The 25,780-nt window shown below is 38.6% G+C and overlaps 1 protein-coding gene across 1 annotated transcript; it reads left to right on the top strand.

Annotated features, from left to right (window-relative positions):
* The first annotated feature begins 19,069 nt into the window (after nt 1–19,069).
* LOC133367667 (vomeronasal type-2 receptor 26-like) lies at nt 19,070–19,969 on the top strand. Its single transcript, XM_061591761.1, has one exon. The coding sequence runs from the start codon at nt 19,070–19,072 to the stop codon at nt 19,967–19,969; it is 900 nt and encodes a 299-aa protein (XP_061447745.1).
* The last annotated feature ends 5,811 nt before the right edge of the window (nt 19,970–25,780 follow it).

Genomic DNA, 25,780 nt, shown 5'->3' with positions numbered 1-25,780 from the left:
AAACCCAGGGCGAGCGCAGGGACCCCTAGAAATCTCACTGCTCGGAGATTGGGGAGGAGCGCAACAATATTTTGAAAGACCTCTGAAATGGTGTGGAATTTTTGAAATTGCATGCATTTTGTGTTCACTTTGTATACACTTTCTTTGTAAAATATGCGCTTTATGTAAAACACATATCATTGTGTTCATACTAAAACTGGATCACAAAATCCAGAGAAGTAAATAAATTGAATGGGAGTTGCGTTATGATCTGCAAGGAAGCCTGGAGTATCAAATCGGGTTGGTCCTGTATAAAAAGCAGACCAAATATATTCCTCCCCTATCCCTAAGATAAATGCACTTGTGAGATGTCAGTATGCAAACCAAGAGCAAAAGATGTTCCTGAATGGAATTCCAACTGTTCTATAAGTATCTGAGCTTTGGAGACTAGACCAGAGGAAAAATTAGGGTGGATTGGAGCTGGAATAATATCAGAACAACCTCTTGTTTCTCTTCTCAAAAATAAATTCCAGGATATATTTCAGAGATTTTTTAAATGCCGTTCTCCACAGATTTATTTATTTCCAGATGTTTTCACAGAAATCATAGTAAAGAGCTATATTGTAGAGTCTTTTTTAAAAAAAACATTCTGGAAATGTGGGAGAAAACCATGGTGAACATGCATTTCCTTGCTTGTAGCCAACTAAAAAGCCCATTAAGCCCTTCAAAGAAAGGCTTCTTCCTGGTGTACCCGTTACATGCATGCAACACACGTTCTTGAACATGTGGTAGAGGGGAATCTCTTTTAAGATTCTGAATGGCACTCTAGCCCCATCAAGACCACACCACAGATTTCCTTTAATGCAGCTATGCAGGCTCAGGGATGTATTAAAGTGCAACACCTGATGCAATATAATCGAGGTGGATGCAGGATGTGCCATGCAGACAAAATAAAGAGATCTTCTGTTTGAAGTGATTTTTCTGCGTACTTCCTTGAAGTGGGAGTGGGTGGTCTATTTTGTCTATTAGAGTACACAGCTATTTTAAATTAATCTGCAACAGAGAGGGATAGTATATTATGCTCCAAAGCAGATGATCTTGGTGCAGCCCAAAATAGTGGGAATGATTTTAATAAGTGTGAAGTAGCCCTTTGAGATGGCATATCACTTTAATTACAGTTTACTGACTAAGTACTACCAGCATGTCTTGGCCTTGGCATTTGCGGTAAAGGAGATCAATGAAAACACCCAGATCTTACCCAACATCACCCTGGGGTTCCACATCTATGACAACTAGATGGAGCGACTCCCTTACGAGGAAAGGTTGCAGCATTTGGGGCTTTTTAGTTTAGAGAAAAGGCGGGTCAGAGGAGACATGATAGAAGTGTATAAAATTATGCATGGCATTGAGAAAGTGGATAGAGAAAAGTTCTTCTCCCTCTCTCATAATACTAGAACTCGTGGACATTCAAAGAAGCTGAATGTTGGAAGATTCAGGACAGACAAAAGGAAGTACTTCTTTACTCAGCGCATAGTTAAACTATGGAATTTGCTCCCACAAGATGCAGTAATGGCCACCAGCTTGGATGGCTTTAAAAGAAGATTAGACAAATTCATGGAGGACAGGGCTATCAATGGCTACTAGCCATGATGGCTGTGCTCTGCCACCCTAGTCAGAGGCAGCATGCTTCTGAAAACTAGTTGCCGGAAGCCTCAGGAGGGGAGAGTGTTCTTGCACTCGGGTCCTGCTTGCGGGCTTCCCCCAGGCACCTGGTTGGCCACTGTGAGAACAGGATGCTGGACTAGATGGGCCACTGGCCTGATCCAGCAGGCTCTTCTTATGTTCTTATGTTCTTATGACAACTATTTCAATGCAATGTGGACCTATCATGCAACCATGGAGCTTCTTTCCACACTGGGCAGATTTAAGCCTAACTACAAATGTAACCCTCAGAGTTACCCTCATCTGGTAGCTGTCATTGGAGGACTTAGCTCTGAAACGTCTTGGCACATTGCAACCATTCTGGGCATTTATAAGATTTCACAGGTAGGAAGATACATGTCTGGGGGGGGAAGAATGTTAAGTCTTTCACAGTTGTCTTGTCTTTTCATATTTTGTTATGGGGTTTGGAAATAGTGAGTGATGTGACTGAAATAAGCAGACAGACCTTATCTGGTCCTGGCTGAGGATGCACAAGGAGTGTGCCTTGTTGAGACTCATGAATAGCAAGGCACATTGATTTGCATAAAGTTTGCACATGCTAATTTACATGTATAAATGCATATTGAGAAATAATTATAAATGAAATGGAAATATAATAAATCTCTCCATAGCAATGACCAGGTGACTTGTGTGCCTGCTGTTAGTCTTCTGCCCAAGTGATAAATGTAGATTGGCAACTTCAAGACCCCTGTTCTCCCTCCTTCTGGAATGTTATCTTTAAACTAGACTTGGACTAGGCAGTCCTTCAGACACAGTGCAGTCCTCTGTAAATTAGAACAGCACAGAGTAGTAACTCCCAGTCCCAGAATGGAGAGTTTCTCTGAAAATTCACATTAAGTTACTTATAAATATATTTGCCAGGTGAATGGGTTCAGTCTTGAGTGAACAGCCTATGTCCATCTTGTGGTTTCTTTAGATTTATAGTACAGTACTCTCACAGGCACCACATAACATAATATTTATACTAATTTATAATAAATTATAATTATACTAATTTACATTACTTTAATTATAATAAACATGCATAATAATTTGCATGTTAATATTTATTTTTTCTGGACAAACAATACTAAACAAATAGTATGCAATCTTATGTCTTAGTTCCAAACAGTTACAATGTGTATTTAGACTAAAATCACAAAAGCAACTCAAAGTGAGCAGTTTTTCATAACTTAATAATAAACTGATAGTACACTTTTGGTACCTTTCTACATCTTTGGTGGGATTGTCCCAAAATAAAAAAAAATTGGTAAGACATATTTTTCAGAAAGTTCGAGAATTATGGGTAAACATATCACAGCTACTCCCCAGTTAGCTCTATTGGCTACATTTGATGGAGACAATGTGAATTTACTTAACAAAAGCTTAATAACATCATGGTAGCAGGAAGGCAATAAGTACTCACTGGAAAACTGGAACTGGACTCTTAACAGGTTTTATCACAAAGTCTGGCAAATAGCATTGATCAAAAAACTCAGTGATACCCTAAACACTGCCAGAGGACAAAAAAAGTGACTTTGAAACAACATGGTTCAACTTGTCTTCATTCATAAATACCTCGCATTCAACTCCAAAACCACCAACTATCATCATCATCATCATCATTTTATTTGTATGCCGCCTTTCCACATAAAATTGTGCTCAAGGCGGCTTACAACAAGGCGAACAAAAATACATCTCAAAAACAATTGCAAAAACAATTTCCTAATAACAAAAAATAATAAAACAGGGACATAAATATAAGCAAAAACAACTTTTCAACATTATGAACATAATAAAACATTAAAAATACTAAAATGCAAAGTTAAACAGCAGCAACAGGGAAATGCTAAGGAGGGCAGTGATGACAAGCCCTCTTTCCCAGCCGCTTGTAAATTCCAACTGCTGGTGCAGATTTTATTGCCGCTCTAGTTCTTCATGTCCATTCTACCGCTGCCTCTGTGTCCTCCAGCTCCTTTCTCCCTCCATTCTTGTCCACCACCACCCCATAGTTGCTCCATGCTATTGTCACCACAGGGGCATCTCTTCGCTCCGGGTTCGCTCCTCGGCGGTGGGGGCTTCCTCTCCTGCTCCTGCTCCTGCTCCTGCTCCACCTCCACCTCCTCTGGCCCCGGCCACTACCCATGGCTCCCGGTGGAAGGGTTCAATCAACTAACAAAAATGAATGAAAGACTTCACTTGGGCTTGTGTATACATCTGTTGGTGTTCTCACTGATTATTGTTTATTTGTATTATAAAAATGAATAAAAATAAAGATGAGCTGATTGTCTAGCTGATTACCTTTAGCAGTTTTTACATTATTTATTCATTCATTCATTTATTCAATTTATGTCCCACCCTTCCTCACAGCAGGAGCCCAGGGTGGCCAAACAAAACACTAAAAGCACTTTAAAACATCTTAAGCACAAAAGAGTTTAAAACTTATTAAAAACATCTTAAAAGCATCTTTAAAAAACAACTTTAAAAATATATTTAAAAGCAATTCCAGCACAGAAGGAGACTGGGATAAAGGCTATCAGAATCATGGGTCACATTCAATGCTAGTTCTATTCAGATTAGACCCTCTGAAATTAATAGACATGACTAAGGTTCATAGTTATTAATTTAAATTGGTCTACTCTGAATAGAACTCAATTATTTTACAACAATACTAAATCACAAAACCCCGTCTTCAATAATAATTGGGCCTCTAGACAAAGGGAAGGTATATTGATATACTTTTCTACCCTGTATCGTATTCCAAAAAGTATTTAAAAAATACATATCTTCATTGTAACATAGGCAGACCTTTAGTGTAACAAATGCCTCTGTCTGTATTATTGTTCTGAAACAGTTTAAAGGTCTCAGTATCCCTCTTGTTTAACTCAGACATTTATGTTTTTCATTTTTTTTTTACAATAATTTTTATTCAAATTTTCATAAAACATACAAAACAAAATCATAAAACATTCAAAGACAAAAAACAAAACAAAACAAAAATAATTAAACAAAAAAAATAAAATATTGACTTCCCATTTGTCACAGATCAAATCAGTTATAGGTCTACAATACATAACAATCCTGTCTCTTAAATCATATTATAAAATCACTTTCCTCCAGTAGTTATCTTAATTAATCATCAAATCTCATAAACATTACTTTATTCTTTCCACAAAAAGTCAAAGAGAGGTTTCAATTCTTTAAGAAATATATCTATCAATTTTTCTCCAAATAAACATGTCGATTAATCCATCTCGTTAATAATAATAATAATCTTATTGTCATAACCATAGTCCAAATAAACATTTCGATTAATCCATCTCATCAAAATCTGTTAGGTTCAATAATTTCAATAGCCATTATTCCATTATCCCTATTAGTTCCATCTTCCATCTCCAATAGTCCTGTTAAGTCCAGTAATTTCAGTGTCCAATCTTCCATTATCAGTATTCCATAATAATCTTGCTGTCGTAGCCATAGTCATATAATAAGAGTCTGATGGGAATTTCCTCTATCCCAAATATTTTCTTGCCATCCATTCTGAATAAGTTGCTGAAATACTGTTGTAAAGTCATATCTCTGTTCTTCTTTTTTACAAAATGCACTGGCTCATCTCTTGAGAGTTTTTCCATTGTCACATGGCTGCAGTTAATTCCATAGATTTTCTCTATATCAAACTCCATCACGTCATTCCAGTCCAAAAGATTATCCAAGCCATTGATAACTTTATCTCTAATATCTTCATTAATTTCTTCAGAGATAACGTTAAATTCCAAACAGTAGATTTTATTTCTAAAATCCATAAACTCCAGATCTTTTTCCAATTCCACATTTGTTCCAATCTCCAGGGCTTGTATCTTCCCTTTATTTTTTCTTTTCTCATCTCTGATCTCATTCTCCTCTCTCACAGGATCCCCTATTTCTTTAAGCTCCTGCGTCATTTTGCTCAGTTCAATTTTCAGCTCCTTACTACCCTGTCGCAGGGTTTGTTTCGTTATCTCAATCTCATCCATTATTTTCTGAAACATAGTTACTTCCAGATTCTCAGCCACTTTCTTGATTGCCATTTTTAAAACCACGAAAACAAAGCAAAACAAAAATAAAGAAGAACCACTTCTTATTTCAGCAACAATTGGGTTAATATTGCAGGCTTGATGACATCACAGTATAAACAGAGCAGCCTCTCTATGTTCAAGAATGCAAAACAAATTTAGTTCCCAGCATCAAAACAGTTAGTGGCGTCGTGAAGAAGCAGATTCGTCAAAATAAAATAGACCAAAAAGAGAATAGTCCCAGACAATATAATATTCCTCGGAATAGAAATCAGGAATAGAAATCCCTCTTCTGTTTATATCTTTAGAATGCACTTCCAGGACAGCTTTTTGCGACAGAAACAGAGATAAGCTGTTAATTTCGTGAATAACAGAGAAGAGTTATAGCTCACCCAGAAGTTGTCCAAAGCCGATCAATCTGACAAATCTCCTTTTGCTGCAACAATTTAGACCAAGTAAAAAAAATAATAGAAAGAAGAGTGCTTGCCTGTTAGTCCGTTCTCTCTTTAAAGAAAAGATAAACGTATCGCTTAAACAGATAGAGCTTGTTCGGAAGTCCGTCCGGCATTGTTGGCTGGACCTTATCTCATAAATTAATGAAATCCAGTCCTCCCAACAAAAACAGGCTTTTGAGGTTGATCTCTACGTTTCTCCCTGCCCGGGAGAAATTTCATCAGTCAAAAAAAAATGTTCTGACTGATTTATATCTGAATAAGCTTCTTTTGAGGCGGGAGCCCGTCCCAAAAGCAGGCACAAGCGAAGTCACCCTTCCCGGAAGTCAGACATTTATGTTTTTCAGAAGGAATTCTGGCATTCAAGATCAACTTTTCAACTGCTAATTGTGATTTAGAGTGGATATTGGCCACATTTGCACATTATAATAAACCGTAGTTTAGAGAGATGGGAATGAGCCTAGGCAAACCTCGGGCTCATGCATCACTACCCCCTCCCCTCCTCCAGCACAGCAACAGTAGGAATGTGGATATTATCACATCCATTTTTGCTTCAGCATAGCTTGCCATGTCCAAACCAACAAACACTGAACAACATTTTACAATTAACAGGTGCATAAGTACAGAATTAAATTTATTTCTTTATTTTTACTGACGTTCTTCACTTTGCCTTTTCACTTTCATCTTTAGCTCATGTATGGCTCTACGTCAGCAATGACTGATAAAACTCAAGTCTTTCCCACTTTCCAGATGGCCCAGAAAGAGGCTCTTCAGTATCTGGGGATTCTGCAGTTACTTTTGCATTTCAAGTGGATCTGGATTAGTGTACTTGTTGTGGATGATGATGATGGAGAAAGATTTGTACAGACTGCACTTCCTATATTTTTCCAGAATGGCATATGTTTTGACTCCATAAAGAGAATCCCTAGGTTCAGTTTTGTCACTGAAGCTCTTAATGCAGCAGAACTGATTCAGAAAATATATGGTGATATCATGGAGAGAAAAGTGAATGTATTGGTGTTTTATGGAGAAATCCATGCCATAATCTCTTTAGGAACATTTATCTATATATCAGACACAGGTAATCCTAAAGGTAAAGTATGGATTATGTCTGTCCAAATTGATATTGCAACTTTGAGCTTTCAAAGGAAGTGGGGTATCCAGATCTTTCAGGGTGCTATAGCTTTCACAAGCCATTCAAATATACTACCAGGATTTCAACAATTTCTTCTGGCAAGAAATCCTTCTAAGGCCAAAGATGATGGTTTTATCAAGGATTTCTGGCAGCAGGCATTCAAGTGTAAATTGCCAGATTCCATTGCGGATTATATGGAAGGGGGAACCTGCACTGGAGATGAGAACCTGGAGAGCCTTCCTGGAGCTTTTTTTGAAATGGGCATGACTGGCCATAGCTATAACATCTACAATGCTGTCTATGCTGTGGCACATGCTTTACAAGCCATGCATTCATTGAAGTCCAAACATAAACCAGTGGTGGACAGAGGGAGCCTGAAGCTTCAGAATCAACAGCTCTGGCAGGTAATAAAATTCTGATTAATATCTACAGGTGGAAACAACAAATTCCAATGATGATGGCATATTTTGTTTTCACAGTTAGTTCAGACACTCACCATTTGGGCTTCCTTCCTCTTACCAAAAGGACTGTTACAATAATTCATATCTTGCTGAGCATCCATTCCTTTCTCCTGTTTGCCATTAGCTTATAGATGGGGTGGGGAAACCTCTGGATCTCCAGATGTTATAAGACTACAGCTCTCATAATACCTGATGACTGACTATGCTGGTTGCGGCGGATGGAAGTTGGAGTACAACAACATTCAGAGGGTCTCAAATTCCCAATCCCTGGCTTGAAATGTTACTGATTCATGTAGTCTCTGCTACTGCAGAAGGGCCTAAAGGATCGTCCCTCCTGTCTCATCTCAGCCATTCAACCACCAACCACACCTGCTTCCACTACTCTCTCTCTCTGTGTATATGTACATTACATGACGGTAGAAACCTATATGTACAAGCTCAGTAATGTCATCCCATTGACTTCAGTGGGGCTTACTACCAGATGGGTAGCTATAGTATTACAGCCTGAAATCTCTCAAAGTGACCCTGTCCAGCATATTCCTCTACATTATTCTTCAATTTGAGAATGACTAAGTATGATGGAGCATCAAATTCTCCTGTTTATTTAATTGGAATTATTATGAAAGGGAGCATCCACACTCCTGGGGTTAAGAACGTAAGAAGAGCCAATCTGGATCTGACCAAAGGCCCATCTAATCCAGCATCCTGTTCTCACAGTGGCCAGCCAGATGCCTATGGGAAGCCTGCAAGGAGGATATGAATGCAAAAGCACTTGCAATTCCCCAAAAATGGTATTGAGAGCCATCTTGTTGCTAAGTGCATGCACTTTCATATTGCATATCTGCATTAGGAATTACAATGATGCCATTCAAATAATGAAAAGGAAATGCTTTTTTGCACATCACATAGCAGCCAACCAGAATCTACACTGAACAGGAAACTGTAGCCAATCCCAATGTTCTGATGAGAGAAACCTATGTAATACGTGTGAAATCAAATACCTGTTGCCACATTTTATTTTAAACTTTATTGAATTAGAGTTCTACACCCAAACATAAAACTCAGTGATATTACACAAGATGCTTCCCTGGCCTTTCCTTCATCCCATTACTGACTTGCTTAAGACCATCTGGTCAGTTGTGATGGCAGTGATGAAATTTAAATCAGAGACTTCATGGTAGTACTCAAAATTCACATGCCCTCCCAATACATACAGTACATGATTTACCCCACACACACTTCCAGGAGCAGCTGGTATGGTAGGGCTTTGCCATAGTGTCATCCTCCCAATGCTGGCATCACTGAAGCTTACCTGGATGAGGCAGTAGGAGAATGGCAAGCTTCAGACTGCATGAGCACACCAGTGAAACCAATATGGCTCTCCTGCCAGTGCAGCTGCACAGTACCAACTTCATCACCACCATGCCTGGCCCCCACATTGTCCAGGTAAGCTGCAGCAAGACCACTGTTAGGAGGATGGCTCACTGCACTGCCTCACCATGCTATCTGCTCCTGCCCACTTTTATCCAAGTATGCCAGTATGGCCAGTGTGTTCGGATCTCTCCACTACGACTCTGTAGCTATATGTCTGGTTGGCCTCCAGCTCTGTGGTGCTCTGTTTATTCAGGCTATCTATCCAAATCTGCTCATGTTACATTCCTAGGCAGGATCTCTTTAGCTAGCTACTTGCTTCCCTCTCTCTCCCCCCCCATCTTGGTTCATATGTTCCCTCTCCTCAATTAGAACTTCCTGCCTCACCCCAGCTGCCTGGGTCAATACACAGTGGCTGAACAAACTTTCCAGCCAAGTGGAACAGCCTCACTAAAAAGATACATTATACTGGGGGCAATGTCAGGATGCAGAAGAGAAATATGGCATCAAGGTAAGCACATTCTTGAACCCTGAAGGGGGGGGACAGGCAAAAGCTAGAAGGAGGGCAGCTAGTTCGACTCAGATGACCATTAGGAACCACACAAAGGAGAGCTGGATTCTGCCTCTTTGGGATGGAGGCCATGCTGGGGCAGGAGTAGAACGTCTGTAACATTTTTCTAGGGTAATAACAAAGTTTGTGAAAAATAAGGAAGGATAGAACATATCCTGCAAGGGCAGTCAGTAGCATATCTCAAAGCCAAACATGCAACCCTTCTTCCTTTTTTGTAAAAGAGAACTGTTTTGTTTCCCTTTCTCCTTCTAGTTGCACCATTTTCTGGAAAGTGTCTCTTTTAACAATAGTGCTGGAGATGAGGTTTCCTTTGACCAGAATGGCAACTCAGTAGCTGGATTAGATGTCATCAACTGGGTCTTTTCCCTAAACCAATCCTTTCAAAAAGTGAAAGTTGGAAGGACAGATCCCCTGCTTCCTCCAGAGCAAGCATTAACCATTCAGAAGGATGCCATCACTTGGCACACCTGGCTTAACCAGGCAGGATCTTAGCAGAAATTGTTTGGGAAGCAATCCAATTTTAAATGAGCCTTGGGACCAAAGTGATGTTAAAATTAGTCTTTACATCTAACATTAAGGTTTTCTTTTTAAACTGCAAATTCTCACTTTGCCCTCACTTGGTTCTGTGCTCACCTCTGAAAGCTGCTTGAAATTTTATAGAAATGTGTTATGTCTCTGTGAGGTCAATTGTTCCTGAGTCTAATCCTGAGTCTGAAGTACAAACTGAATATTCATAGAGCAATACTGTGAGCATTTCAAAATAAAGACACCTCAATTTAAAGGATCACATACTGTAACAAGTATGGTTCCTTCTAGTTTTGTCTTGGATCCTGTGCAGTTGCAGAGCTTGAGAAAGGAATAGAAAGTTCCCCTTTGTAGATGTTCCTAAATGGGGAGGATATGAGTGAACAGTTTTAAAAGATGAAAAATAAATGGCAGGGGTGGCTGAACAGTGGCCCTGTTGGACTCCAGATCCCATCAGCCCAGCATGCATGGCCAGTAGCCAAGAATGGTGGGAGCTATGGTCCCACACCATCTGGAGGACCAGGCTAGCTACCTTTGATCTAGGAAATATGAAGAATTATTTTTAATTTAATCTCAGTGGATAAGGAGTTAAGTCTCAAGAAAATGGTCACATCAGTTATTTTGAAAACTAGCAGCTTTGTATCCAGTGCTGCTTGGGAATTCTAACAAACAAAAAAATCAGTGCAGTTTTGAAAGTTTTAGTCCACCATCTTCATTCAAAATTACATCCAGTTGTACACAAACATAGATGAAAACGTTCTCATTGAGCTCAGGAACCATCATACAAAATTTGGTTGCAATATCTTAAGGGGCCCAAATGTATAGAGAACAAACAACTTTCCCAAATGTATAGTTGGTGGACTAAACACAGCAATACTCCAATGCTAATCAAGTTTTTTTAAAAAAAACAGTCTGCCATTGGCATAATAATGCAAATGTAAAGTAATGCAATTGATCAACTAATGTAGCAACTGGGGTTGCTTAAAGTTTTTTCCTGGATCCTGATCATTTGCAGATGGAGAAAGGAACAGAAAGCCCCTCTCTTTGCAAACAGTTTTAAAAGAGGGATATTAAATGTATATACTGCCTAGGACAGGGGTAGCTAGCTTGTGACCCTTCAGATTTTGTTGGGCTCCAACTCCCATGAGCCCAGTCCGCATAGCTAATAGCCAGGGATGGTGGGAGTTTTAGCCCAACAACATCTGGAGAGCCATAGGTTAGATCCCCTGATCTAGGAAATATAAACCATTGTTTTTATTTCATCTCAGTCAATAAGAAGTTAAGGTTCAAGAAAATTCTTGGATCAGATATTTTTAAAAATGGTTAAAACAGTGCAGTGCTGCAATGCTGATGTCAGGTCCTATCAGTAGCATGCTAAGTGCTGTCTAGAATCTCAAAACCACCATTATTCCCATGTTTAAGGCCATTTCCATAACTTGTGAGATATAAATTCCCAAAGCACATTTGCTTATTGGAAAACAATATCCTCCATTATTGGATAGGTGATGCCCCTCTCCGTGTGTAACGACAATTGCCATCCTGGTTACAGCAAGAAAAAGAAGGAGGGGAAGCCATTTTGTTGCTACGATTGTGTCCCATGTCCAGAAGGGATGATTGCAAACCAAAAGGGTAAGAAATGTCACATGCAGCTCTTTCAAAAGATGTAGGAAGAGCTCCAGAAATTGACCCAATCCTATCTTAAAAATGGTTTTTTAACTGGAAGGGTAATATTAACCAACAATCCATATTCAGTTAGGAAATTCTTGTGATACCCAGGATATCCTTTCAGTAATGAGGTTGGGTTTCGTGTGTGTGTGTGTGTGTGTGTGTGTGTGTGTGTGTGTGTGTGTGTGTGTGTGTTTTACTAGCCACAGCAGTCAGAACCACTAAGTTATTCTTTGAATTTCACTTAGAATTTTTGGCAAAAACTAATTAGTTCATGAGGTAATATGAATTAAGTACCTCTTTTGGATACAACATGCTGCCCTCCTTCAGAGAAACATTGCCACTCACTCACTCACTTCCAAAATCTCTAATACAGTGATCTCCGCCCTCCCTAAACATTAGATTATGAAATGGATGTGTCTCAGATTTGGCTTTGTGGGTGAGTGACTTCCCGGAAGTGAGTGCTCAGCTGGTGACTGTCTCTGAGAGATCTCTGCCTCAGAGGAAGCTTTTTTCAGGTTAAAAGCCAGTTAAAAGGAAACTTTGACTGGCTTAAATGTTCTCCAAGGTATAGGAGAACCGATCAGATTCTCCACAAGACTTCGCTGAGCTGTCGGCGGCTGGAATTGATCAGGAAATTCCTGAGATAAGAAGGCATGCCGATCGGCTGAAGACGGAGTCAGGACTTCCATGCAAGCTGTACTGGGATAAAGCGAAGCGTTTTTTTTCCTTCTAAAAAAAAACGTCCTTAACCAGCGAGCCTACTTCTGTCTAAATCTTATCATTTGGCTTAAATTACTACAATAAAAGGGATTTGTTTACGAATCAGCAACTGAGAAAGCTGGGTGAGTCATACTTTTTCTCTTTTAAATATAATTAAGGAAGAAAGAAAATGTAAACAACTTATATATTTTTTTTTACGACAAAAAGCTGGCCTGAATTTGGAGCTTTAAAGTTTAAAAACGGATGAGAGGTAATTATTATTTGATGGAAATATATTTTGGACTATTTTTCTCCTTGGACTATTTTTTTTTGGACGAATCTGCTGTTCGTATATGTTACTAATCGCTTGGTGTTGGCTGTACTGGGAACCAGGATTGTTTTGCATTCTTGGACGTAGATAAGAACTGTGTTGTGCTGGCTGGACTATAATAACAGGCCTGGAATATTAACTCTTTTGTTGGTGGAGGAAAAAAAAAAAAGAAATAGACTGCCTCTAGGTTTTGGAACAGTGGTTAATATCAGAAATTAAAGGCTTCTTTTGAAAATGACAACTAAAAAAGCAACTAGGGCCCAGGAGCGAAGAGGTTCTATTGACCCACAGGAAGGGGCTATACCCCCAGATATGTTTCAAAAAATAATGGAAGGGATTAATGCTATAAAACAGGAAATGAAAACTGAATTGATAGATATAAAAGACTATATTAAAACACAAGTGGATGAGATTAAAGGGACAATTGGGCAAATAAAGGAGGATGCAAAAAATACTAAAGAAAAGGTACAAATCTTGGAGAATAGAACAGATATATTAAATCTGGAATTAGAAAAAAACTTGGACTATTTGGCTGTGACTGAAATGAGAAATAAAGAGCATTGTTTGAGATTCCGTGCAATCCCTGAGGAAATAGGTGAAGACATCAGAGATAAAATTGTTAATGCTTTAGTAAAATTTCTGGATTTGAATGAAGATCGGATGGAATTTGAAATAGACAAAGTGTATAGAATTAATTCCAGATATGCAACAATGAAAAAAATTCCAAGAGATGTGCTTGTTCATTTTATAAAAAAGACGACCAGAGATATGGTATTACAGCAACACTTTAAAAATACCTTTAAAATTGATAGTAAGGAAATACTGGTGATGAAAGAAATTCCTATTAGACTTCTACGTAAGAGAAAAGAATATACTTTCCTTACAGAAAAACTTAAGCAATGCAAAATTCAATTTAGATGGGATGTTCCAGAAGGAGTGATCTTTACATTCAGACAACAGAAATATAGATTGAATACTGTTCAAAAAGCAAGGGACTTCTTGAGAAAAGCTTTAAAAGATATGGAAGAAGATAAACTCAAAGATATGGATATAATTCCTGGGAAACAAAGTCAACAAGGATACGCAGAGGAGGGGAAGGAAGATGATGGATTAAAAGGAGCATCAGGCACATTTTAAAATACACGCTTAAAGATGGATTACAAATATCTAACTTGGAATATAAATGGAGCCAACACGGCGCAGAAGAGAAAGAAAGTGTTTCATTATTTGAAAAAATTAAAATTGGATATAATTTGTTTACAAGAAACTCATATTAAGAAGAAAGATTCCAAATATTTGATTTGTAAAAATTTGGGTGAAGAATTTATTTCGGCTGGACCAAAAAAAAAAAATGGAGTTGTTCTTTACATTAACCCACAATTGCTTCCTAAATTGGTATTACTGGATGATAGTGGTAGATTTGTGGGGGTTGAAATTACTTTACAGGGTACAAACATTTTGATAGTGGGTATTTATGCTCCCAATGAAGATAAAACAAGGTTTTACACAGGACTTATGGAAAAATTGTCAGAGTTTTCATATGATCATTGGTGCGTCATGGGTGATTGGAATGGGGTAATCTCACCAAAAATTGATAGGCTTTCTGAAAAAAATATCAAAGAGACACAGGGTAAATTACCGAAGATTTGCTTTGAACTGATGGAACATTTAGAATTGGTGGATACCTGGAGATATATAAATGATAACGCAAAGGAATTTACTTATTTTTCAGAAAGACACAAAACATTCTCGAGGATTGATATGATTTGGATGTCTAAAATTTTAGCGAAGGATATTTTTAAAATGGATATATTACCAAAAACTTTTTCGGACCACAATCCTGTGATATTAACCTTAAAAAAAAAAAATCTTGGATTTAGATGGAGACTAAATGAATCTTTACTTCAGAATGACAAAGTAGTACAAGAATGTAAGAAGAAATTAAAAGAGTTTTTTGAACATAATTTACATAAAGGAACAAGTGAAAATATCGTTTGGGATACAAGTAAGGCATTTATGAGGGGATATTTTATTAAATGTAACTCTGAATTAAAAAAAAAGAAACAACAGAAAATGCAATTAATTTTGGAAGAAATAAAACAAAAAGAGGAAGAATTGAAAAAGAATCCAACTAAAGTTTCTATTGTAAATCAAATTAAAATGTTACAGAAACAAGTGTCAATGTTGACAGTTAGAGAAATTGAAAGGAAACTAAATTTTGCTAAACAAAGGACTTTTGAATTTGCAAATAAACCTGGGAAATGGTTAGCATATAAATTAAGAAAAGAACGTCAAAAAAATATTATTTTAAAGATACAAGAAGGAGATGAGACGCTGACAGATAATGTAAAAATCAAAAAGATTTTTCATCAATATTATTCAACATTGTACAAGTGTCAGGAAATTCCATCTGAAAAAATAGAAGAGTATATATCTAAACAGAATTTGCCTAAAATTACAGATTTTCAGAGACAAGCTATTAATGGCCCTATTACGTCAAGAGAGATATCTGAAGCTATAAACAAAATTAAATTAGGAAAGGCGCCAGGACCAGATGGGTTATCTGCAATGTATTATAAATGTTTGGAGGAAGAACTCTTGCTACCTTTACAGTCTACAATGAATTTTATTCTGCAAGAGGGAAAGATACCGGATAGTTGGAAAAATGCTAATATAACATTAATACCTAAAGAGGAGCAAGATTTAACTAAAACAAAAAATTATCGGCCAATATCTCTATTGAATAATGACTATAAAATTTTTACAATGATCTTGGCAGAAAGATTGAAAATAATATTGCAACAATTTATTCAGGAAGATCAATCAGGGTTTTTACCTAAAAGACAATTACGTGACAACGTCAGGAATGTCTTGAATGTGTTGGAATATTTAGAACAACGAAATGATAAACAAGCAGCTTTGATTTTTTTAGATGCTGAAAAAGCATTTGATAATTTGAATTGGAAATTTATGTTTCAGGTTTTGGAGCAAATGGATTTTGGAGACAATTTTATAAAATGGATTAGATCGATTTATACATCTCAGAAGGCCCAGATAATTGTTAACAGAGATTTAACGGATTCATGTGAAATACAAAAGGGTACAAGACAGGGATGTCCATTATCTCCCCTTTTATTTATTCTGGTCTTAGAAGTGCTGCTTAGAGATATAAGGCAAGATAAAAGGATTTCGGGATTAAAGATAAAAAAAGAAGAATATAAATTGAGAGCATTTGCTGATGATTTGATAATTGTACTAGAAAACCCTTTGGAAGGAATTCATATATTGATGGACAAATTAAAAGAATTTGGACCGTTAGCAGGATTTAAGATCAACAATCAAAAAACAAAGATGTTGGTGAAAAATTTAACTTTAAGGGAACAGAAAGAGTTAATGGACAAGACAGATTTTACAATAGAAAAAAAGTTGAGATATTTAGGTATCATTATGACAAATAAAAACTCAAAGTTGTTTCATAATAATTATGAAAAATTATGGACAGAGATCAAGAAAGACTTGCTAAGATGGGATAAACTACAACTGTCATTAATGGGTAGAATATCTGTGATAAAAATGAATGTATTACCGAGAATGATGTTTTTGTTTCAAACAATACCTGTAATATCCTCTGTTTTACCTTTTAAACAATGGCAAAAAGATATCTCTAAATTTGTATGGCAAGGAAAAAAACCAAGAGTTAAATTTAAACTACTACAAGATGCCAAAGAAAGAGGAGGACTGGGATTACCAAATCTGAGACTTTATTTTGCTGCCTGCTGTTTAGTCTGGATAAAGGAATGGATTTTATTGAGGAATAAAAGACTATTGGATTTGGAGGGCCATAATTTGAAGTGGGGATGGCATGGATATCTATGGTATGACAAAGTAAAAGTAAATGTAGACTTTAACAATCATTTTATAAGACGTCCTCTGTTGAAAATATGGAATAGATACAAACCAAGGTTTTATTCGAAAATACCATTATGTGTCTCAAGTCAAGAAGCGTTTTATAGAAGAGAAATGACTGGAAAAGAGAAATGGTTAACTTATCAAGAACTATTAGAAAATGTACATGGAGAATATACAATGAAAGAGAGAGAACAACTGACAAAGGAAGGATATAGTTTTCAATGGTTTGCCTATTTACAATTGTTAGAAAGATATAAAATGGACAAGAAAATGTATGGGTTTGAAATAAGTAAATCTGATTTTGAAATAGGATTGTGTACAAATGATGAAAATATAATTGCGAAAATGTATAAACTCTTATTGAAAATGGATATGGAGGAAGAACAAGTAAAAGAGTGTATGGTAAAGTGGGCAAAAAATTTTGGTCATAACATACAAATGGATCAATGGGAAAATATGTGGAAAAAAGGTTTGAAATTTACACTATGCTATAATCTTAAAGAAAATTTTTATAAAATGATGTACCGTTGGTACATGACTCCAGAAAAGTTGTCAAAAATGTATAGTAATGTTTCTAATGTTTGTTGGAAATGTAAACAACAAGAAGGATCATTTTATCATATGTGGTGGTTATGTAAAAAGGCAAAATCATTTTGGGCACAGATAGGTAGGAAGATGCAAAAAATTCTAAAGATAAATATTCAGTCAAAACCAGAATTTTTTTATTGGGTTTTATGGATAAACAAATAGAAAAGAAATATGGAAGAATAATATTATATATGATTACGGCAGCAAGATTATTATATGCACAAAAGTGGAAAATGGAATCAATACCAACAATGGAAGAATGGCTATTGAAATTAATGGATTTAGTAGAAATGGACAAATTGACATGTTTACTTAGAGAAAAATCGACAGATACATTTCTTAAGGAATGGAAGCCTCTCTTAGACTTTTTGTTGAAAGATCAAAATAAAATGATGATACTGGGATTTGACGATTAATTAAGACAGCCTACGGAGAAAAGGGATTCTGTATGTATACATTAAGGGACAGGTTTGATGTATATTATATACTTATAGCTGATCTGCGACAAATCGGAAGTCAACTATTTTATTTTTATTTTTTGTTGATGTATTGCTATGTTTTTTTGACTTTGTTTTGTTTGTCTTTTGAAAAATTTGAATAAAAATTATTAAAAAAAAAAAAAAAACAGTGCAGTGCTGCAATGCTGATGTCAGGTCCTATCAGTAGCATGCTAAGTGCTGTCTAGAATCTCAAAACCACCATTATTCCCATGTTTAAGGCCATTTCCATAACTTGTGAGATATAAATTCCCAAAGCACATTTGCTTATTGGAAAACAATATCCTCCATTATTGGATAGGTGATGCCCCTCTCCGTGTGTAACGACAATTGCCATCCTGGTTACAGCAAGAAAAAGAAGGAGGGGAAGCCATTTTGTTGCTACGATTGTGTCCCATGTCCAGAAGGGATGATTGCAAACCAAAAGGGTAAGAAATGTCACATGCAGCTCTTTCAAAAGATGTAGGAAGAGCTCCAGAAATTGACCCAATCCTATCTTAAAAATGGTTTTTTAACTGGAAGGGTAATATTAACCAACAATCCATATTCAGTTAGGAAATTCTTGTGATACCCAGGATATCCTTTCAGTAATGAGGTTGGGTATCGTGTGTGTGTGTGTGTGTGTGTGTGTGTGTGTGTGTGTGTTTTACTAGCCACAGCAGTCAGAACCACTAAGTTATTCTTTGAATTTCACTTAGGATTTTTGGCAAAAACTAATTAGTTCATGAGGTAATATGAATTAAGTACCTCTTTTGGATACAACATGCTGCCCTCCTTCAGAGAAACATTGCCACTCACTCACTCACTTCCAAAATCTCTAATACAGTGATCTCCGCCCTCCCTAAACATTAGATTATGAAATGGATGTGTCTCAGATTTGGCTTTGTGGGCTCTTCAGCCAGCCCCAGCCCCTGCAGATGTGCAACATCATTTGTACCAGCTATACCATTTACAATCCCCAAATTGCTCCTTGCATTCTTCTATTTAATTTTTAGTTTAAAAAACAGTTTCAGTGTTTGACACTGATTGATCGCCTCTCTGGTTCTTTTCTAGAAAGCTTAAATTAATGCTACAGAAAGGGGATAATTGTAAAAAAAACCTAAATCAACAACTTTCCTTTTGTTTTAGATATGGTTGATTGCATTAAATGCCCAGAAGATCATTATCCAAGCAAAAAACATGATTCATGCGCTCCAAAGGAGATAAGCTTTTTGTCTTACAAAGAACCTTTGGGGATCAGTTTAGCCACTTTTGCTCTTTCCTTTTCTTTCATCACAGTGTTGGTGCTAGGAATGTTTGTGAAGCACCAAAACACACCCATAGTCATAGCCAAAAACCGAAACCTCACCTACTCTCTCCTCGTCTCCCTCCTGCTCTGCTTCCTCTGTGCTTTGCTCTTCATTGGACAGCCTCACATGGTGACGTGTCTCCTCCGACAAATGGCTTTTGGCATCATCTTCTCAGTGGCAGTGTCGTGTGTGTTGGCCAAAACCATCACTGTAGTTCTGGCTTTCATGGCCACCAAACCAGGAAGCAGCATGAGGAAATGGATGGGGAAAAGACTGGCCAGCTCCATTGTTCTTTCCTGCTCCCTTATTCAAGCAGGCATTTGTACTTTGTGGCTGACAATCTCCCCACCATTCCCAGATGTTGACATGCACTCAGTGAGTGAAGAAATTGTATTGGAATGTAATGAGGGGTCAGCTACCCTGTTTTACTGTGTTCTCGGTTACCTTGGTGTGCTAGCCCTTGTCAGTTTGATTGTGGCTTTCCTCATCAGGAAGTTACCTGACAGTTTCAATGAAGCCAAGTTCATTACTTTCAGTATGTTGATGTTCTGCAGTGTTTGGTTGTCCTTTGTTCCCTCTTACTTGAGCACCAAAGGAAAATACATGATGGCCGTGGAGATTTTTTCTATGTTAGGTTCTTGTGCTGGACTGCTGGGTTGCATCTTTTTCCCCAAGTGCTACATAATTGTTCTGAGGCCTGAGATGAACAGCAGGGAACAGATAATGAGAAGAGTAAAATAAAGTAGTAGTCTGAGCCCTCTGCTTTAGGATGCAATCTGAGATGTGAGCACATATTGGCATTTTACAGTTTCCATTGTGTTCATATCTCTGTGACATCTGTTTGGTGGTTGGATGAAGAGCTAAACAGAAATAGCTGTGCACATCCACATATCATTCATCCCTACCTTTGTCTTTTAGCAGACTTTTTCTTTTAGCATTTTACAAGAAAAGTCAATATAAATATTATTGGTGTGGGTAGTCAAGTCTCAAAGTTCTGTCTCATGAATCCATTAGAATTCTTTGAGACTGTCAACATACATATAGATAGAGGTGATTCAGTGAACATAGTGTACTTAGACTTTCAAAAAGCTTTCAACAAGGTACCTCACCAAAGGTTACTGAGTAAGCTTAACAGTCATGGAATAAGAGGAGAGGTCCTCTTGTGGATCAGGAATTGCTTAAGTAACAGGAAGCAGAGAGTAGAAATAAATGGACAGTTCTCCCAATGGAGGGCTGTAGAAAGTGGAGTCCCCCAAGGATATGTATTAGGACCTGTACTTTTTAAATTGTTCATAAACAATCTAGAGTTAGGGTGAGAAGGTCAAGATTGCTGATGATGCTATTATTTATTATTTATTTATTACATTTATACCCCGTCTGTCTTTTCATGATAGAAACCCAAGGCAGCTTACATACGGTTCCCAGGCAGTCTCCCATCCAGGCACTGACCAGACCTGACCCTGCTTAGCTTCAGCAGGGAGCTGGCCTTATGTGCCTTCAGACCATAGCCTAGGACCTAAATTGTCCAGGGTTGTTAAAACAAAAAGGGATTACGAAGAGCACCAAAAGGACCTCTCCAAACTGAGTGAATGGGCGGTAAAAAGGCAAATGAAATTCAATGTAAACAAGTGTAAAATTATGCATATTGAAGCAAAAAACTCTTAATTTCATATATATGCTAATGGGATCTAAACTAGTGGTGACTGATTAGGAAGGAGACCCTGGGGTTGTAGTGGACAGCTGGATGAAGATGTTGACCCAGCATGCCGCAGCCTTTGCTTAAAGGTGAAACTGACAAGCCTGTGTCTTTGCTTTGCATTAAAGAGATCTCTTGCTTTCTTCCAGGGCTGAGGAAGGAAGGATCCAATAAGATACAGAGGAGAAGAAGGAGGGGAGTGGGAAGCAAAGGGGGTGGGTGGGTGCTGGGTAGGCACCCTATAAAGACTTTGTTGAAGCTGCCCCCACCATCTATACACGGTTGTAAGAACCTATCCCTATTCTTTCCATGTTATTCCTCCCTCTGGTACCAAAGTTTCTGTTAAAAAAGTAATGTCCAGGAACGCATCTACTTTATTAACTCAGGTATTACTGTATTGCATTTCTGTTCCACCTTTCCTCCAAAGAGCTCAAGATGGCATACATGTTCTCCCCTTTCCATTTTATCTTTCCCCAAACCCAATGAGGTAGATTAGGCTGAGAGATGGTGACTGGAACAAAATCATCCAGTTTGCTTCATGGCTGATTAGGGATCTGATCCCGTCTCCCAGGTCCTAGTCCAACACTCTAACCACACTGGCTTTCAGCTGTTTTGAGAACATTCAATAACTGCATTGGGGTCTTTTCAGGTGCTGTTCTATTTGTTAACAATAGACTTAGTGTGTAGAAATAAGAGCATACAGTTATAAGGGACGGTATTATGATAAATGAAAGCACATGGATTTAAACAGGGATATGGGAAAAAATAGAGAGGCTTAGGCTACTTGCTCATAGGCTGCCAAGTGATCTAAGAGAAGCAACTCTTATGATTTATGAAGATTTGAAGGACCTTTGTGTGAAGATTTTTGATATATTAGTACCAGCTGCTTCAACCTCTTGATGGAAATATATTTGGCACTTTATAACATAGGAACTTCTTAAAACATTAATACATTAATTTGGATCCAATATACGCCAGTTGATGAATATATTTATGCTGAAATGATTGATGATGTGGACATGTTCTAAAAATTATTTTTCACTGTGTGATGTTGCCTTTTAATTCTGATATTTGAATGGACTGTAGCACAGCTATTAAGATGATCCATGCTCCTAAAACATAACATGAATTCTTCTGCAACTCATGACCAACATGAACAGTGGACAGGGAAATCCTATATAGGATGGGCCAGCTGGTATTGGTCAATTAGGTCCCATATTAGGGCTGCCATATTTCAGTTCCCCAAATCTGAACAAATGAATCAAACATTCACCCCTCACTGTGTTTCCTGTCTGATATCCCTCCTTTCAATGTTGGGTTGCAGGGAGCAGCAGACCTCCTCTTGGTGGCCACCTTCAGTGGCCAACATTTCCTCATCTCCATCATTGTTTCTCCAAGAACAATGCTTCATGATGTCGTATCATTCTGAAGACCAACAAAACACCAATAAAAGCTCTGCTTCTGCTGCAATCTTTGGTCCAGAAGTGCTCTTAGAATGGCATTATGTCGTGACATGTTGCTGCCAAGGCATATAGAGGAGTTCAACTGCTGATGCTGCAATCTTTGGTCCAGAAGTGCTCTTAGAATGGCATTATGTCGTGACATGTTGCTGCCAAGGCATATAGAGGAGTTCAACTGCTGATGCATTTAGCAGAACCACAGAAAAAAATACCACTACCTTGCCACAGTGAGAGTAAGCAATGCTGAATCTTGGGGTGAAATTTCTTCCCACCCCCCAGTCACCAAGGCTCTCCCAAATTTTGAGTCAGACATTCTCAATAGAGAACTTTCAGCTCAGGACTAGCCTCAGATTACATTTACTGCTCAGTTGCATGCTGAAAATGAGTGCTCAGGGCTTTCATACTAATGGGTTGTGGTTTAAAACATCTAAAATCTTTTCTGGAAAGAAAATTATATATTCACAAGTATATCTGTTCTTTTTGGGGGGGAGGCACTTCTGCACAGACACACTTATTCTAAAACCCTTTTTCCCATTTTTTTTTGTCACTGGGAAGTCTAAGCAATAGAGAAGAGGATGTGGTTGAGGTCAGCTGGTAACCAAACTGAGGCTGCTTTTGTCCTCCTGGTCCACTTACTAAAAGCTCAGCATTGCCTAAGGCAGAGCCAGCCAGCATGGTGCTCTCCAAAAGTTCTTGGGCTACAACTTCCTCCAGCCCTGATCGTTGGATATGCTAGCTGGGTCTGGTAGGAGCTGTAGTCTAAAAACATTGGGAGGAGGGGTGTCACGCTGACTAGCCCTGGCATTTGTGTAAGAGTTCCCATTGCCTGGTTTTCTAAGCTGGAAGCCATTAAGAAATCTCAGTTGCTCAGATTCTCTAGCAGCAACAAAAGTGCAGCAAATGAAGACTTGTACACCATCAGAAATGCAGCAACTGCTGCAGGATATCCAAATCAGCCTTTAACAGTGGCCCCCTTTGCAAAGATATGAGTGACAGGAAGCCTGTGTATATCACCAGAGCTTGGAAGATTACTTTTAAAAAGTAATAAATTACAGTTACAATTGCTTGGCCCAAAAAAGTAGTAATTACCGTTATAATTACAATAGCTCTGAAAGTAACTGATTACTTCACTTTTTCTCAAAAGTAATCACTACAATTACATTTCAGTTACTTTTTTAAAAAAAACATGCCTACAAGGTGCTGGCCTTGGCTGCTGCACATCTAAGAAGCCTAAAACAATATTAAAAACACACACACACACACAGGGGGTAGTAGAATAAAAAATTTTATCCATAAGATTAACATAATGGCATAACAGAATCTCACATCCCCCCCAAGCAATGAAGATACCCCAACTCTTGAAATCAAATTTTACACTTGAAATGCTTTTATAATATGTTTCTGTTATGTCTCAAAAGAACAAGATGCTCAAAGAGCATGTCAGACAAGGAATGTCTTTTTACAGTCATTACGTTGCCACCAGTACTGAACAGCCGTTCTACTGCGGCGCTTGAAGGCATGCCTGTGTTGTGCTGCAAAAAACACCGCAGCACACGTGGAAAGCCATGGAGTGATGACACTTCCCTGCTGGGAGACCTCAGGTACCTCACCAGTTCCTCCTCAGCAGTGTCCACTGCTGACTTCTTGCCCTGGGGCAGAAAGTTAAAGAAGTCATCTTCTAAGTCATCTCCTTCCTGGTCTTTATCTGAAGACTGATCACTGTCCTCATTAAGTACACCCATCTTTATTTCAGCTTTCAGCAAGGCTTCCATTGTGTATCTAAGAAAGAGAGAGGATATGTTAACACATATATGTTAGGAAACCATCATCTGCTCTTCATTTCCTGATGCTTGTCATGTCCCCTGGTTCAGGGTCCAGCCTGAGCCTGTGGATGATGACATGGAAGGTAGGAAGGTGACCAAGTCACCACACTCATGGGGCAGCACAGCAGACCCTTAAGGATTACCTGCAGCAACCCAAGGTTGTGATGAGGAGCCCCAGGAAGAAAAGGCCCAGCCCCTGCCTACCACCTTAAGCCCTCTGATGCCTCCCTTGAGACAACATTTCCCTTGGAGTAATCCACCCAAAGGGCTTCCCTAATGTTCTTACTTGTTGGTATGGGTGGTGGCCTGACACGATTCCAGCCAATCTAGTTTGAAGCGAGGGTGTAGGCAGGCTGCCAGAAGAAGCCTCTTGTCCTCCCAGATAGCTGCAAACCGCTTTCTTAGGGCTTCGTGCACACCTCTCAGCAGCTGAAAACAGTATGTGTACCTCTCAGGTTTGTTTTCCAGTCCTTCTAACTTGCAGTCCAGATTGCAGAGCGTTGGTAGCAAATACCCCATGAACATGCCGTTCTCCCGTTGCAGGATATCTAGGGACTGGGCTAGTGGCTCCATAATCTCTGTGTATTCCTGTACCACTTCAATCTCAGCAGCTGTGATCCTGGACAAGGAGCAGCGGTCCATTATGGCATGCATTTTTAGTGGCACAGTTGACAGGAGCTCATGTAGTTGCTTCAACGCATCAAAGGTGGAATTCCACCTGGTCTTATTCGGTACCTTCAGATACACACCACATTGCGCACGGATATACTCAGCAATCTGGGCTGACTGGTTCTGCTTGGACCACAACTTGCTGCACTTTCCCATCAAGGAACGAAACTGTTTCTTGAAAGGACCAAGAAGACTACCTTTGGAGGAGTCAGAAAGCATGGCCTCTATGTCTTGTGTTGCCACAAGGTTGAGGGTGTGGTGGTAAAACAAAATCCTCTCCTGAGTCTGCAGCTTCTTCCTCTGCCTCAGGTCCTGTGTCCAGGATCTCACAGATAGGCACAAACTCCACCTCAGCCTCCTCCTCCTCCTCCTCCTGGTTATCACCATCATCGTCACTGGTGCCTGCAGCTTCCACTGGTTCTTTGGCCATGAAAACACTGAACGCTTTCACAAAGTTGGAGCCATTGTCTGTAGTAGTGCACATAACTTTGTTGTGGATCCTGTACTGCACATGTACATCATGCAGTGCTTTTGAAAGGACATCGTATGTATGGCGCCCCTTCAGACGCTTACAAGCCAAGGCCCCGACCTCACGTTTCAGGGTAGTTGAGTTGATCCAGTGGGCTGTTACCCCAAAGTAACTCTTCTTGCCATTGGTCCAACAATCTGCAGTGGTTGCTATATATGCCACAGCACCCATTCGGTTTGCAAGAGTTTCCCTCACGTGGCATGCTCTCTTCTCAATTCTGTCTCTCAGAGTCTTGGCACATAGGATGGTGAGATCTTTGGGGAGTCCAATGCGAACCAGATTAATGAATGATGGTTTGTCCACAGTCTGAAGTGGTAATGTCTCCTCTACAATGAAATCAATGATTCTCCTGTCGAGATTGCTCTGGGTGACAGG

Source organism: Rhineura floridana, chromosome 11, assembly GCF_030035675.1.
Source record: "Rhineura floridana isolate rRhiFlo1 chromosome 11, rRhiFlo1.hap2, whole genome shotgun sequence".
Taxonomy (NCBI): domain Eukaryota; kingdom Metazoa; phylum Chordata; class Lepidosauria; order Squamata; family Rhineuridae; genus Rhineura; species Rhineura floridana.
Note: the sequence above shows the minus strand (reverse complement) of the source record. Positions and strands in the feature narration are given on the sequence as shown.

Coding starts and splice junctions, on each gene's coding strand:
- LOC133367667 (XM_061591761.1), top strand. CDS start 19,070: ATGGTTGATTGCATTAAATGCCCAGAAGATCATTATCCAAGCAAAAAA.